This window comes from Hylobates moloch, unplaced genomic scaffold (genome assembly GCF_009828535.3).
Source record: "Hylobates moloch isolate HMO894 unplaced genomic scaffold, HMol_V3 SCAFFOLD_18, whole genome shotgun sequence".
Lineage (NCBI taxonomy): Eukaryota > Metazoa > Chordata > Mammalia > Primates > Hylobatidae > Hylobates > Hylobates moloch.
The window spans coordinates 8,376,618-8,389,024 of record NW_026652293.1 but is presented as its reverse complement, the minus strand read 5'-3'; the positions used below and the strand labels follow the sequence as shown (position 1 = coordinate 8,389,024).

Sequence of the window (12,407 nt, the reverse complement as noted above, 5' to 3'; positions counted from 1 at the left end):
ACCCAGGCGGTCTGGCTCTAGAGTCTTTTTTTTTTTTTTTTAAGAGAAGGTCTCGCTCTGTTGCCCAGGCTGGAGTACAGTGGCATGAAATTGGCTCACTGCAGCCTCAACCTCCTAAGCTCAAGCAATCCTCCTGCCTCAGCCTCCTGAGTAGCTTGGGACCACAGGCACGCATGCCACTATGCCCAGTTAATTAATTAATTTTTTTCTTTTTTTTGAGATAGAGTTTTGCTCTTGTCGCCCAAGCTGGAGTGTAATGGCATGACCTCGGCTCACTGCAACCTCTCCCTTCTGGGTTCAAGTGATTTTCCCGCCTCAGCCTCTGGAGTAGCTGGGATTACAGGCATGCACCACCACGCCCAGCTAATTTTTTTGTATTTTTAGTAGAGATGGAGTTTCACCATGTTGGCCATGGTTGGTCTCGAACTCCTGACCTCAGGTGATCTGCCCGCCTCGGCCTCCCAAAGTGCTGGGATTACAGGCGTGAGCCACCGTGCCCAGCCCCCAGTTAATTTATTTTTATTTTTCTTGTAGAGATGGGTTCTTGTCATGTTGTCCAAACTGGTCTTGCACTCCTGGGCTCAAGTGATCCTCCTGCCTCAGCCTCCCAAAGTGCCAATATTACAAGCATGAGCCACCACACCCAGCAGAGTCCATATTTTTGACACACATATTCTTTGTTTCCAGAGCTCATTTTCAAGTTTCTTCATGATAGGATCTATGCCTTTTTCCGCATTTATTTTCTTCCTCAAGAAAATCTAGCACAATGTCCTGTATTCAATAAATATTTGTTGACTCACAGGCTGAGATCCAGGGGTGGAAACTCTGTTGCAACCATTCCCTGAATGGTCATCCATTCACAATGATCTGAGCATCATCTCTCAAGAGACTACATCAAGGTACGTCTAAGAAACAAAGTATATGGTACAGAATAGGAAGTCAGAAAGAGAGAGATCATCAACATCAGTAGTGGAAAGCTCCTTTCAGTTCAGCCAACAGGGACTGAGTAACTCACTGCCCCACCCCCAAATGCCTGGCATGGAATTCAGTGCAGAGGAGTCAAAGTATGGGTTTTCACCTTCAATATTTTCCAGCCTGCGGCAAAAGCTCCTGGGCAGGGGTGGGGTGGAGACTGAACGAAAAAGTAGCGGGGCATGGTGCCCCGTGCCTGTAGTCCCAGCTACTTGGGAGGCTGAGGCCAGAGGTGAACTTGAGCTCAGGAGGTCAAGGCTGCAGTGAGTTATGATAATGCCACTGCACTCCAGCCTGGGCAACAGAATGAGACTCTGTGAGAAAGGAAAGAAGAAGAGAAGAGAAGAGAAGAGAAGAGAAGAGAAGAGAAGAGAAGAGAAGAGAAGAGAAGAGAAGGGAAGAGAAGAGAAGAGAAGAGAAGAGAAGAACAGGAAAGGAAAGGAAAGGAAGAAAGAGAAAGAAAGAAAGGAAGGAAGGAAGGAAGGAAAGAAAAGAAAGAAAGAAAGGAAAAGAAAAGGAGGGAGGGAGAGAGGAAGGAAGGAAGGAAGGCAGGAAGGCAGGAAGGGAGGGAGGGAAAGAAAGGAATGAAGGAAAAAGAAAGAGGAAAGAAAAAAGAGAAAGAAAGAAGGGAGGGAGGGAGGGAAAGAAAGGAAGGAAGGAAAAAGAAAGAAGAAAGAAAGTGAGAGGAAAGGAAGGAAGGAAGGGAAAAAGAAAAACAAAAAGAAAGAAGAGACAAAGAGAAAGAAAGAAAGAAAGAAAAAGAGGAAGGAAGGAAGGAAAGAAAAGAAAGAAAGAAAGAAGAAAGAAAGAAAGAAAGAAAGAAAGAAAGAAAGAAAGAAAGAAAGAAAGAAAGAAAGAAAGAAAGAAGGGCTGATTCTTGGGCCCAGACCTGCAGAATGTGCAGGATGGGTTGGAAGATGAGAAGAGAGCATGCAGGCTGGGAGAAGAGAGTAAACTGAGGTTCCAGCAGGGATGAGCATGTTGTGTCTGGGAGAGGGTAAAGAAACACCCAGGTGGCCCAGGAGGGCTCAGGAGTACACACCTCCCAGGGCCAGCTGCCCTCTGGTTGTTGAATGCAGCAGCCCTCTGAAGATGGGGCACAGATATAAACACTTCCACTCTTGGAACTGATCCCAAACCCAGGACCGTATGCCCCCGTTTGCCCAAGATAGTCCCAGTTTACTCCTGTTGTTCCAGCATCCCTTCAGGTTAGTGTCCCTTTTCAAAAGCATACTGGTCAGGATGATAAATTATTCAGCCACCTTACTCAAAGCCCACTTTATGTAGCCTGACATTGTAGATTACTCTGCCTCCCTACCAACCAACCCCAAATCCCATTTTCCCCTCTTTGGTAGAAGGGTACTTAGAGACTGAGTTACACATACTGACTTAATGTCCCACTCCGTTATTGGTAACATAAGCTATGTCTAGTGTCTTTCTGATGAAAAAAAATCCCCAATTAAAAAAAATTTTGACCTGGCTTAATGAGTAGCTTTAACAACCAAATCCAATGGGCTGCATATGTGATTTGATAAAGCAGACACATATAGTGTTAAACAGAGTCCAGAAACTGCATATTCCATATCTCTAAGTGGCTTGTATTCCACTAGAAACCAACTAAAAATGAGATGAAAATGTGATATTTCAAAGAAATGCAAATACTACCTATCTAGGCACTCAGAAGACTGTTAGGTACAAACAAATGCTCTTAAGTAATTAAAGTCTACAGTGTTAAGACAAGTGTCTCAATAAACACACCTTCTACCATCTTTTACATGGAAATGCAAATGCTTATTTACATTTACTTTCAGATTTAAGGATGAACAGATGTCTTGAGGCCCTTCTGAGAATGAAAATGGCTTATATAAACCCTTCAAATCAAAACGTTTTATGCCATCACAAACTTCCTATTTAATTCTATTGCCAATTCAAAATATCGATGTGGTTTTATTTCAGGTTTACGTAAAGCGGAGACCGAAGGCCACTGGTCCTACCTGATGCATTTTCAATACTCAGGTTGCTTTTTCTGCTGTAGCAGAAAAGGAACTATATTAAAGGGTTTTCTGCAGAACTCAGGTTTACCGAATGGAAAGGATTCCTTTAATGAGCTATTTGGAAGTTAAAATGTAGTTTTAGAAAATTTGGTATTATATCAGAATTACTTCATCAAATTTGAATTATGTTTAAATGGGAAGCTGAAGCTATAGCATATGTGGCAATGTTTACTTGAAGATTTCATTTGTTTAAACTTAGCAACTAGTTTAAATACTAGACCATATTTGCAAACTAGCTTTTTTTTTTTTTTTTTTTTGAGATGGAGTCTTGCTCTGTCACCCAGGCTGGAGTGCAGTGGCGCAATCTCGGCTCACTGCAAGCTCCGCCTCCTGGGTTCAAGCCATTCTCCTGCCTCAGCCTCCTCAGTAGCTGGGATTACAGGTGTCTGCCACTATGCCCGGCTAATTTTTTTGTATTTTTTAGTAGAGACGGGGTTTCACTGTGTTAGCCAGGATGGTCTCGATCTCCTGACCTTGTGATCCACCCGCCTCTGCCTCCCAAAGTGCTGGGATTACAGGCGTGAGCCACCACGCCCGGCCCGCAAACTAACCTTTTTGCCATTGGAGCTGTTTGGTAGATTTGGTGAGGTGAGCTTTGAACTCCTACTGTGTGCAAGACCCTGTGATAGCTACTAAATGAGAATAAAATATCATTTTATTTTATTTTTTATTTTAATTTTTATTATTTTTTTGAGACAGGGTCTTGCTCTGTCACCCAGGCTAGAGTGCAGTGGTGTCATCATGGCTTACTGCAGCCTCGACAACCCAAGCCTCAAGAGATTCTCCTACCTCAGCCTCCCGAGTAGCTGGGACCACAGGTGCGCATCACCGTGTCCAGTTAATTTTTACAATTTTTGTAGAGACGAGGTGTCACCATCTTTCCCAGGCTGGTCTCAAACTCGTGGGCTCAAGCCAGCCTCCTACCTCAGCCTCCTGAATAGCTGGGATCACGTGTGCGTGTCACCATGCCCAACTAATTTTTTTTTTTTTTGTAGATATGAGGTGTTACTATGTTGCTCAGGATAAAGTGCCATTTTTTTGAGAGTCTCCTCTCACTCTGTGACCCAGGCTGGAGTGCAGTGGCACAATCTCGGCTCATTGCAACCTCTGCCTCCCAAGTTCAAGTGATTCTTGTGCCTTAGCCTCTTGAGTAGCTGGGACTACAGGCACATGCCACCATGCCCAGATAATTCTTTGTATTTTTAGTAGAGACAGGGTTTCGCCATGTTGGCCAGACTGGTCTCGAACTCCTGGCCTCAAGTGATCCACCCACCTTAATGCCATTTTAAAAGGACTCACAGAAGTGGCCATTGAAATACTCTTAAAAGATCACCACAAAGAGGGGGTAAGTTAAAGTTAAAATGTAGTTTTGGTAACATAAGCTATGTCTAGTGTCTTTCTGAGCAGAGGCTGAAGGAGGAGGTCTCAGGCACAGGCACATCAGGAGCCGAGAGGAAAACAAAAAGTCAGAATAGAAACAGAGATACAGAACCAAGAACCAAGGAGTGGCAGAATTCTGAAATCTAAGAAGGCAGGCATCTCCAAATAAAAACCGTTCAGAGGTCAAAAGACAGAAAAAGTCACTAGAGTTGGCACCTTGGAGTTCATTATTAAGCACTAGTTATGGGCCGTGTTTGATGCTCAGAGATTTACCTGCCTTTCACTTCACATCCACCCTGTGAGGCGGGCACTGCTGTTAAACTGTGCTAGGAGGCTTAGATCTGTTCACTGACTTCCCCAAAATCACACTTCCAGGAAGCTGAGGGCAGAAATCCTAAGCCAGTTAGGCCTCACCCCAAAACCTGTAACTCTCATACACTTGGCCGTGTGCTTCAATACGGTGCTGGGGGTAGAAGCCAGATCTTAGGGACTACAAAAGCAAATGGGATGGAAACTCACATTTATTCTATGTTCACTGTGGGCCCAGAACCGAGCTCAGTGCTATATGTGAATGTAGACAACAGATAGTGAAAATGGGGAGGGAGGTTGACAGCTGGGGAAAGCAGAGTGGTGGCTTTTTTAAGAAGGGGCAGGAGGGACCCTGTCATTCTGGGTCCTCTGCTAGATCGTGGAAATTTTTTCATCATACAGAAATCTGCATTAAAATGATCCTCTTTAAACTAGGATTTTACCACTATAACAGAATGTAGTGACTTGCTCTCCCCTTTCTTAATACAGATGAACAGAGCTACTCCCTGTTTTTAATATATGGGTATAAGTATTCAGGCATTAGAAAGGTACATACTTTTTTGAGTTTCTTGCTTTTTTCTGTTGAGAGTATGATGTTTCCTTGCAAAATGATATTAAGCTCTGGATCATGGGAAACAAAAGGATAATAGGCCATGAGAACATTTGAACTAGCAAAGGGAATAAACATCAATCATCAATCAGGGTGAATTCTCTCAATCAGAGGACATTTTTGCAAGGGGATGAAAATTCATGTGGCCCTTCTGATGGAAAAGAACATTTCTCCTGAGCTGCAGCAGCCTTCGTGAAACAGACTTAGGCCTTCCTCTGGGAATAAGGCCTGTCATATTTGTATGCCTCCCAGAGAAATACACGAGCTGGCTGCCCATCTGGGCAGCTGTTTGCAGTCTAGTCATTGTCCCTTTGAACAAGCTGTAAGCCCCATGCATCCCTGAATGCCAAGATAGGAAGGGAGGGTTTTCTCCCTCTGGATCCAAAAAGGCACCCAGGGAAGGCAAGGCCAGACCTGTGCTAAAAGCCTTTAAAATTGGGGGAACTGCTAGGGACGGAAAAGGATGTTGTTAATTAGCCTGCAAAGAAGCATTTTGATAAACCTAGAGGAATGGTGGAGTTGCACATCCATTTTAAATGAGCTCTCCAAGTCAAAAATATTTGGAAAGTTTGAAAGCAGTTAGATAATTAAAGCTGTGTCTCCCCACCAACAAGACAGTCAGTTAGTGAAAATGGGAAAAATCAAACCCCCCGATTGTTTGGATGACCTCATACTCAGCCTCAGGTCTAGGACTCCCTGCGCCTCCACCTCCACTACAAGCCCATTCCAGGACTAGGTGTTTCCATAAAAGGAGAAGGCTGAGTCCACAGGATACCCCCCTCCAGTTCATTACAACTCCTCCACTCTAATGATACCAGTGGCTATGAGACCTTTCCAATGAGCAAATTCAAATGTCTGGTTCAAACCCAATTCGGAGAACCAGGTTTGCTACTTGTGGCAACCACAGGATTGCATTACAAGCGTAGGACTGAATCAACACTTCCACCTCAACCTGATGGCCCGTAGTTGGCTTAGATCAGGTAGGCACTATCTAAAGCAGCGGCAAACCTTATAAACAGAAGGACCAATTTTCTCCCAGCCCTAGCATCAACGCACTTCTGTGGAGGGCTACATGCTGGGACCCAGGACGGCAGGGACTGAGACCACAACAGCTTGGTTTTGTAGCTTTAACCGAAAGTCCTGGGCAGTCGTGAGCAGTTCTGAAATCTTCAACCTGGCACTGCTTTTCACCAGTGCTGGTTTGGTCTCTTGAGCCCCTCCCCAGGGCAGGAAACAGAAGCAGGCTTGGATCTGGGACAGGACTCTGAACACAATCTACAACCAGGAGAGGCCTGGGGTAGCCACTTTCCCTGAGGCACCCCCGTGCTAACTGCCTGCTCAAGGGCCAGTGAAGTTTATCCCTAAACCTTGCCATCCTTTTCAAGTGAGGCCAGCGGTGCTAAACCCCTGGGGATAGTTTTCAGTATCTGTGCTGCCTCCATTGTCGGGATTACAGGATTTTTCAGAGGGCCCCAGGCACTTGCATGGTTTACCCAGTTTTTAATTTGAACTATATGATATTGTCCTTTTTTTGTAGATCAGACATGATAAAAAAAGTGTAATGTGGTCACATCCTCACAATAGAAATTATGAGAAAAATATAGGGTATGGAATGGAAAGAGCAAAGTTTGGAAAGCCAGACTGGGTCCAAATCTCAGTTCTCTCACTTTCTCTCATCCAACAAACACACACCAAGTTCCACTATGTGCTGGAACTGTTCCAGGAGCTGGACACAGAGTGGTGACAGAGACAGATGGGTCCTGCTCTGCATGGCCCGTGCTAATGTATGCTTATCTTCTGGGGCTGCTTCCGAGCTTGGTGACGCTGGGCCAGTCACTTGGCCTTTCTGAGCTTCTACTAAGTGCTGTGAGAGTTAAATGGGATGATGAGCATTCAGCCCAGGTTGCACTGGTGGCCTTCAATAAATGGTAGTTCCTGTCATTCTACTGTGGCTTATAGAGAACTCCTGATAAATATTTATTGAATGGAAACGCCTTGGAATGTATTGTGGGAATCTCCAAGCCCTTCCCCTAAGATCCCTGAAGCTAGAAACCACTGCAGGAGAATGGTGTACCCGGAGCACGGGCCACTGTCAGCAAAGCCCGGAGATCCTGGAGACCCCTGTTGCCTACCCATTCTGTGACCTGAAAGAGACCAGCTGCTGTCAGTTGTCATATAAATCAGGAGGGCAGTCAGCATAGAAGGGGTTTCAGGGAGGTATAATCTGGTTCAACTTTTTTTTTTTTTTTTTTTAGATGGAGTCTCACTCTGTCCACTGGGCTGGAATACAGTGGTGCGATCTTGGCTCACTGCAACCTCCGCCTCCCTGGTTCAAGCGATTCTCCTGCCTCAGCCTCTGGAGTAGCTGGGATTACAGGTGCGTGCCACCACTGCCAGCTAATTTTTGTATTTTTAGTAGAGATGAGGTTTCACCATGTTGGCCAGGCTGGTCTCGAATTCCTGACCTCAGGTGCTCCGCCTACCTCAGCCTCCCAAAGTGCTGGGATTACATGTAGGTGGGAGCCATCAGTGTGGCTCATCTTTCTTAATAGGCATAAAATCATTTAATCCCCCCAAAATAATGGTCAGATTTATTGACTGAGGCAAAGCAGAGGTTGAGACCTCAAAGGAGGCCCAGAATTTACCCGTAGGAATTTCTGATTGTAAGGCACCACCACACATTTGGCTCTAGTTAGTAAAAGGACATGCATGTTGAGCAGTCATTCCCCCAACTTTCCACCCAGTCAAGTCACTGGCGTGAATACAGATGTGAAGGTAACAGATTCTTTTTACAGCCCAGGGGCCTATTTTCCAGACTCTGTGCAAAGAAGCCACATGGCTATTTCACAGGTCAGGCTGCACACCATTTAAAGCTGCATAAATCATGCTGGACAAGGTATTAATAAGTGCAAAGTTGCTATCTAGCAGTACAGCTTATGGCAGTACCTTCGCTGTCATCACTGTCCTGAGCTCCGTCCAGCTCTCTGGGTCCATTCATCACAGGTGGTGCACAGGGAGGTGAGACCAACAATTGTACTAACTTTTTTTCATACAACTTTCTGGTGGAAGCTGAGGAAGAATTTGGAGAACAAATTAAATTGTTCTGTTTTTTGTATATGAGCCTACTAGGTTCAAGGTATTTCATAACTCAGACTTTTATTCTTATCCCTTACATTATTGGTTAATTATGGCTTTTTTTTTTTTTTTTTTTTTTGAGACAGAGTCTCCCTCTATCTCCCAAGCCGGAGCACAGTACCATGATCTCAGCTCACTGAAGCCTCTGCTTCCCAGATTCAAGCGAGTCTCCTGCCTCAGACCCTCCAGCAGCTGGGATCACAGGTGCGCGCCAGCACACTCGGCTAATTTTTGTGTTTTTAGTAGAGACGGAGTTTCACCATGTTGGCCAGGCTGATCTTGAATTCTTGACCTCAAGTGATCCACACGCCTCAGCCTCCCAAATTGCTGGGATTACAGACATGAGCCACTGCGCCCTGCCCAATTATGGCTTTTTAAATGAGGTAGACTCATAGTTTTCAACTCCCTCCTTCCTTTCCACAAACACTTAGGTGATACCTGTACGGATTAACCACAGAGTCAGGCATTGGACACATCTGAGAAGATAGACAAGGCTGTGCATTCTATCTATGGGGAATATAGATAATAAATAAATAGTTAACAGGGTCCACATACTAAAAACAAAACAAAAAACTGAACAACATAACAAAGAGTAACTGGTTTTTCACTGATGAAAAACACCCAATCCATGGGCTGGGTGTGGTGACTCACGCCTGTAATTCCAGCACTTTGGGAGGCCGAGGCAAGTGGATTACTTGAGGTCAGAAGTTTGAGACAAGCCTGGCCAACATGGTGAAACCCCATCTCTACAAAATACAAAATCATTAGCTGGGCGTGGTGGTGTGTGCCTGTAAACCCAGCTGCTTGGGAGGCTAAGGCAGGAGAATCGCTTGAATCTGGGAGGCAGAAGTTGCAGTAAGACAAACACCCAATCCTAATCTGTAAATAGGATTTGGGTATATTTACTGCCTCTTCCCTCTTTGTGGTTTTCTGTTTTCTCTCTGTTCCTATTTCTATTTTAATGGTTTTATTGCATAACTTCTATTGTAAGTTATTTATAAACCATAAATGACAAGTCTGTAATATTTGCTGCATACTGTACATACGTAGTATTGGGCCAGGTGAAAATCCAAGCTTCTCAAGTTGGTTCTGCAATTTACAGTCACTCAGACACTTCACATCCACCATGGTGATAGAAGTTTGGCCTCTTTTCTGATGGTAGAATCCTTGAAATAGCAAAACATTAAATTCATTAAGACAGCCTTACAAATAAGTACTAAAATGTTACCAATCCACATAAGTGTTTATAACCCTATCTCCCCAACCTCCTGGGTACACAGGCAATAAAGCAAAAATCAACACTTTCTACTTCTGCCATAAATCCCTGCTGGGATTAGTTGCCTCCAATGTAAAAGTTTGGGTGGGTGTCATTTTCCCCAGTGTCTTTAGGGCTCAATTATTTATAACTGTTCTGTTCAATGAATATGAGAAAAATCTTCTGGACAAAATAAACAGATATTTCCATTACTGCTCAGGAACTCTGAGTAAAACTCAAGTTCTGCGAAGATAAGAAGTTAATTAAATATGAAAGAGCTGAGAGGTTGTTTTTTTTTTAGTGAGTTAAATAAAAGTTATTTATCCCTGCCCTCCTTTTGATGACAGGACAGAGAGTACAGAGCATTCAGTTATTGCAAACAGTAGCAGCTTTCACACTTGTAATTTAACTCTGAACATAACAAGATGGTAGTTTTTAATTAACCGCCAGCAGACTTAGTAATTGCTGAATTGGCATTTGAAAAAAGTCAGCTATTCATTCTCTGGCACACAAATTGATTCATATAGATTTATGCAAATCTTGATATGGCTTTCCAAATCTGCACAACCTCAAATTCAATCAGTTTTATCCAGTTGATCCCTTGATCTCCCAAAGTTGACCCTTCTACCTACCTAACAAAATCCACAAAAAGACAGACCCATTTGTCAACCTTTTAACGGAGATTTTTTAATTTTGGAGTTTGTTGTACCACATTTCTATCATGTTTCAAGGCTTTTTAATACTGCAGTGAAAACAAAGCAAGATAATTATTCAGCATAGGAGGATCTAGACCAGTGACATTGCTTTTGTTGGTGATCAATCAATGTCCAATTAGGAAGAACACTGTATACAAGCTAGAAAAAGTCATGGGTTGTTATATATAATAGGGTTGTTTTGGAATACCTAATTTGACATTTCTCTACTTTCAAGCCATGCTTTAAAGAGAGTTACATTCTAGCACACATAGTAGGTACCTAGCAAATGTTAGTTTCCTCCTTTTCTATGTGTTTGGGAAACTGACTTAACACTTTTAGGCCAGTGGGAAACAAACTAATGCTAGGAAGAAAAAGGACAATGCATCTCAGCACCTCAGATTTTTTTTCTTTCTTTTTTACTGGAAGCTCGCTTCGGCAGATCCTATGACATTTGTTCCTGAGAACAGCTGTCTGTTGTTTCACCAGCTTCCCAAAAATAACCTCCAATAGAGCCCTCATCAATTTCAAGTGACACTAGACAATTGCCTAGAGGGAACACACATATGGAAGAAAAATATTCAAATGGAACCCAACTGGATGATTAATTCACTTACCCCTTCACATGGTTATCTAAAGTCTATGCAATCGTTGGTTACTAAAGCTGGGTGAGTTTCACCCTGAGGCTTCCACTAGCAACCAGTCCCTTTTTGCCTGTTAGATATTACGGTAATCATAATCCTGACAGTGTGACATCAGTAACCCCCATAGCAACAGATTGATGTGCAAATCAGATGATTAATTTAACCTAAGTTCAAACAGAAGGAGGTACTGGTCGACTTCATAGGCACACTGCCATGATAAAATGTCAAGAGATGCAGAGAAGTTATCATTATGCACAGTAAGTAATGAGCTGTTACCAAACCAAATGGTGTCAAGAAACGAGGAAGAGAAAGGAGAAATCAAACAAACTCAAGTGTCTAGACCACCCATCAAAAGGTCCATACTAGTAGTTGGGCAATTTGACCATCTACTCCAGGGAAAATAGGAAAGTGGAAGAAACCTATATTAATTTGTTAAGGATTATTCAATTAAGAAAATAAGAAATCAGGATGGAGGGCAGATAAATAATAATACATTGCAGAAGTTTGATGGATTTGGCCTTTTCAAAGCATTTTTGTATCATCTCATTTCATCCTCTGGACACTCTTATAAGACAGCTGAGACAGATATTATCATCTACATTGCAAAAGCCTACTTCATGTTGTTGTCTTATTTTGTTTAAGGAAAGATCTGTGAGACTATTAGCCTGCATCTTTCAAGACAGACTGCTTAGATTTTAAAGACGTGTGCAAGACAAAATGTAACTGTGAGAAAACCCAATGCCTTCATTAGATTGCAGGATAGAGGGAATGATCTGAAAGGGGTGAAGAGGACAGTGGAGACAGCCTGCTTAGAGTCAAATGCCAGTTCTGTCATTTACCAACTGGGTGACATCACATCAGGTAAGTTACTAATTTCACTGTGTCTCCTCTTCTTTGTCCCTAATGGGGGATAATAAAAATGGTACCTGTTTCAAAGGACTATGTTATTTAAAGAGTTATAATACACATAAAGTGCTTGGCACATAGAAAGCATTATATAAATGTTTTCCATTATTCTCCTCATGAGCCCTAGCCCCAGAAAGTTTCCACATCCAGTATCTTCCTCAGGAGGCTTCATCTCATTTACACTTGCCCATGGGAGTCTACAGTTTCAGTCCTTTCCAGATTCTGGGAAAGAGCTGAACGTCTTTGGGTGGGTGGTTATGAAGGCTCATTGAGTCTCCCAGGCTGTGGCTCCAAGGGCTATGGCTCCACAGTTTCTGAATAGAGCATCAGTTTTCAAACAAACATGTAATGCAAACATTTACCAACATCCAAACATTGCATTCACCAAACAAAGACTTTGAAAATTGACACATTTGTTTCCATCAAAGCAAATAAATGATAGGCTTGGGT

At 43.1% G+C, this 12,407-nt stretch overlaps 2 protein-coding genes across 10 annotated transcripts in view; one reads left to right on the top strand and one right to left on the bottom strand.

The window, feature by feature from the left end:
• LEMD1 (LEM domain containing 1) overlaps positions 1-11,089 on the bottom strand; it is a 33,549-nt gene extending 22,460 nt beyond the window's left edge. For 7 of the 9 annotated variants that reach the window (XM_058430431.1, XM_058430433.1, XM_058430430.1 and 4 more), the window contains exons 1-5: positions 11,025-11,052; positions 10,348-10,457; positions 9,507-9,626; positions 8,272-8,394; positions 5,272-5,336 (exon numbers count right to left, since the gene is read on the bottom strand). In XM_058430431.1, coding sequence (XP_058286414.1) covers positions 5,272-5,336; positions 8,272-8,394; positions 9,507-9,588 — 270 coding nt within the window. In that variant the 5' untranslated portion in view covers positions 9,589-9,626; positions 10,348-10,457; positions 11,025-11,052. Of the gene's footprint in view, positions 1-5,271; positions 5,337-8,271; positions 8,395-9,506; positions 9,627-10,347; positions 10,458-11,024 lie in introns of all 9 variants that reach the window. The other 2 variants (XM_032136830.2, XM_058430429.1) reach the window with 2 other exon arrangements.
• RHEX (regulator of hemoglobinization and erythroid cell expansion) overlaps positions 1-12,407 on the top strand; it is a 919,952-nt gene that overhangs the window by 271,234 nt on the left and 636,311 nt on the right. The gene's annotated exons all lie outside the window — the stretch shown is intronic.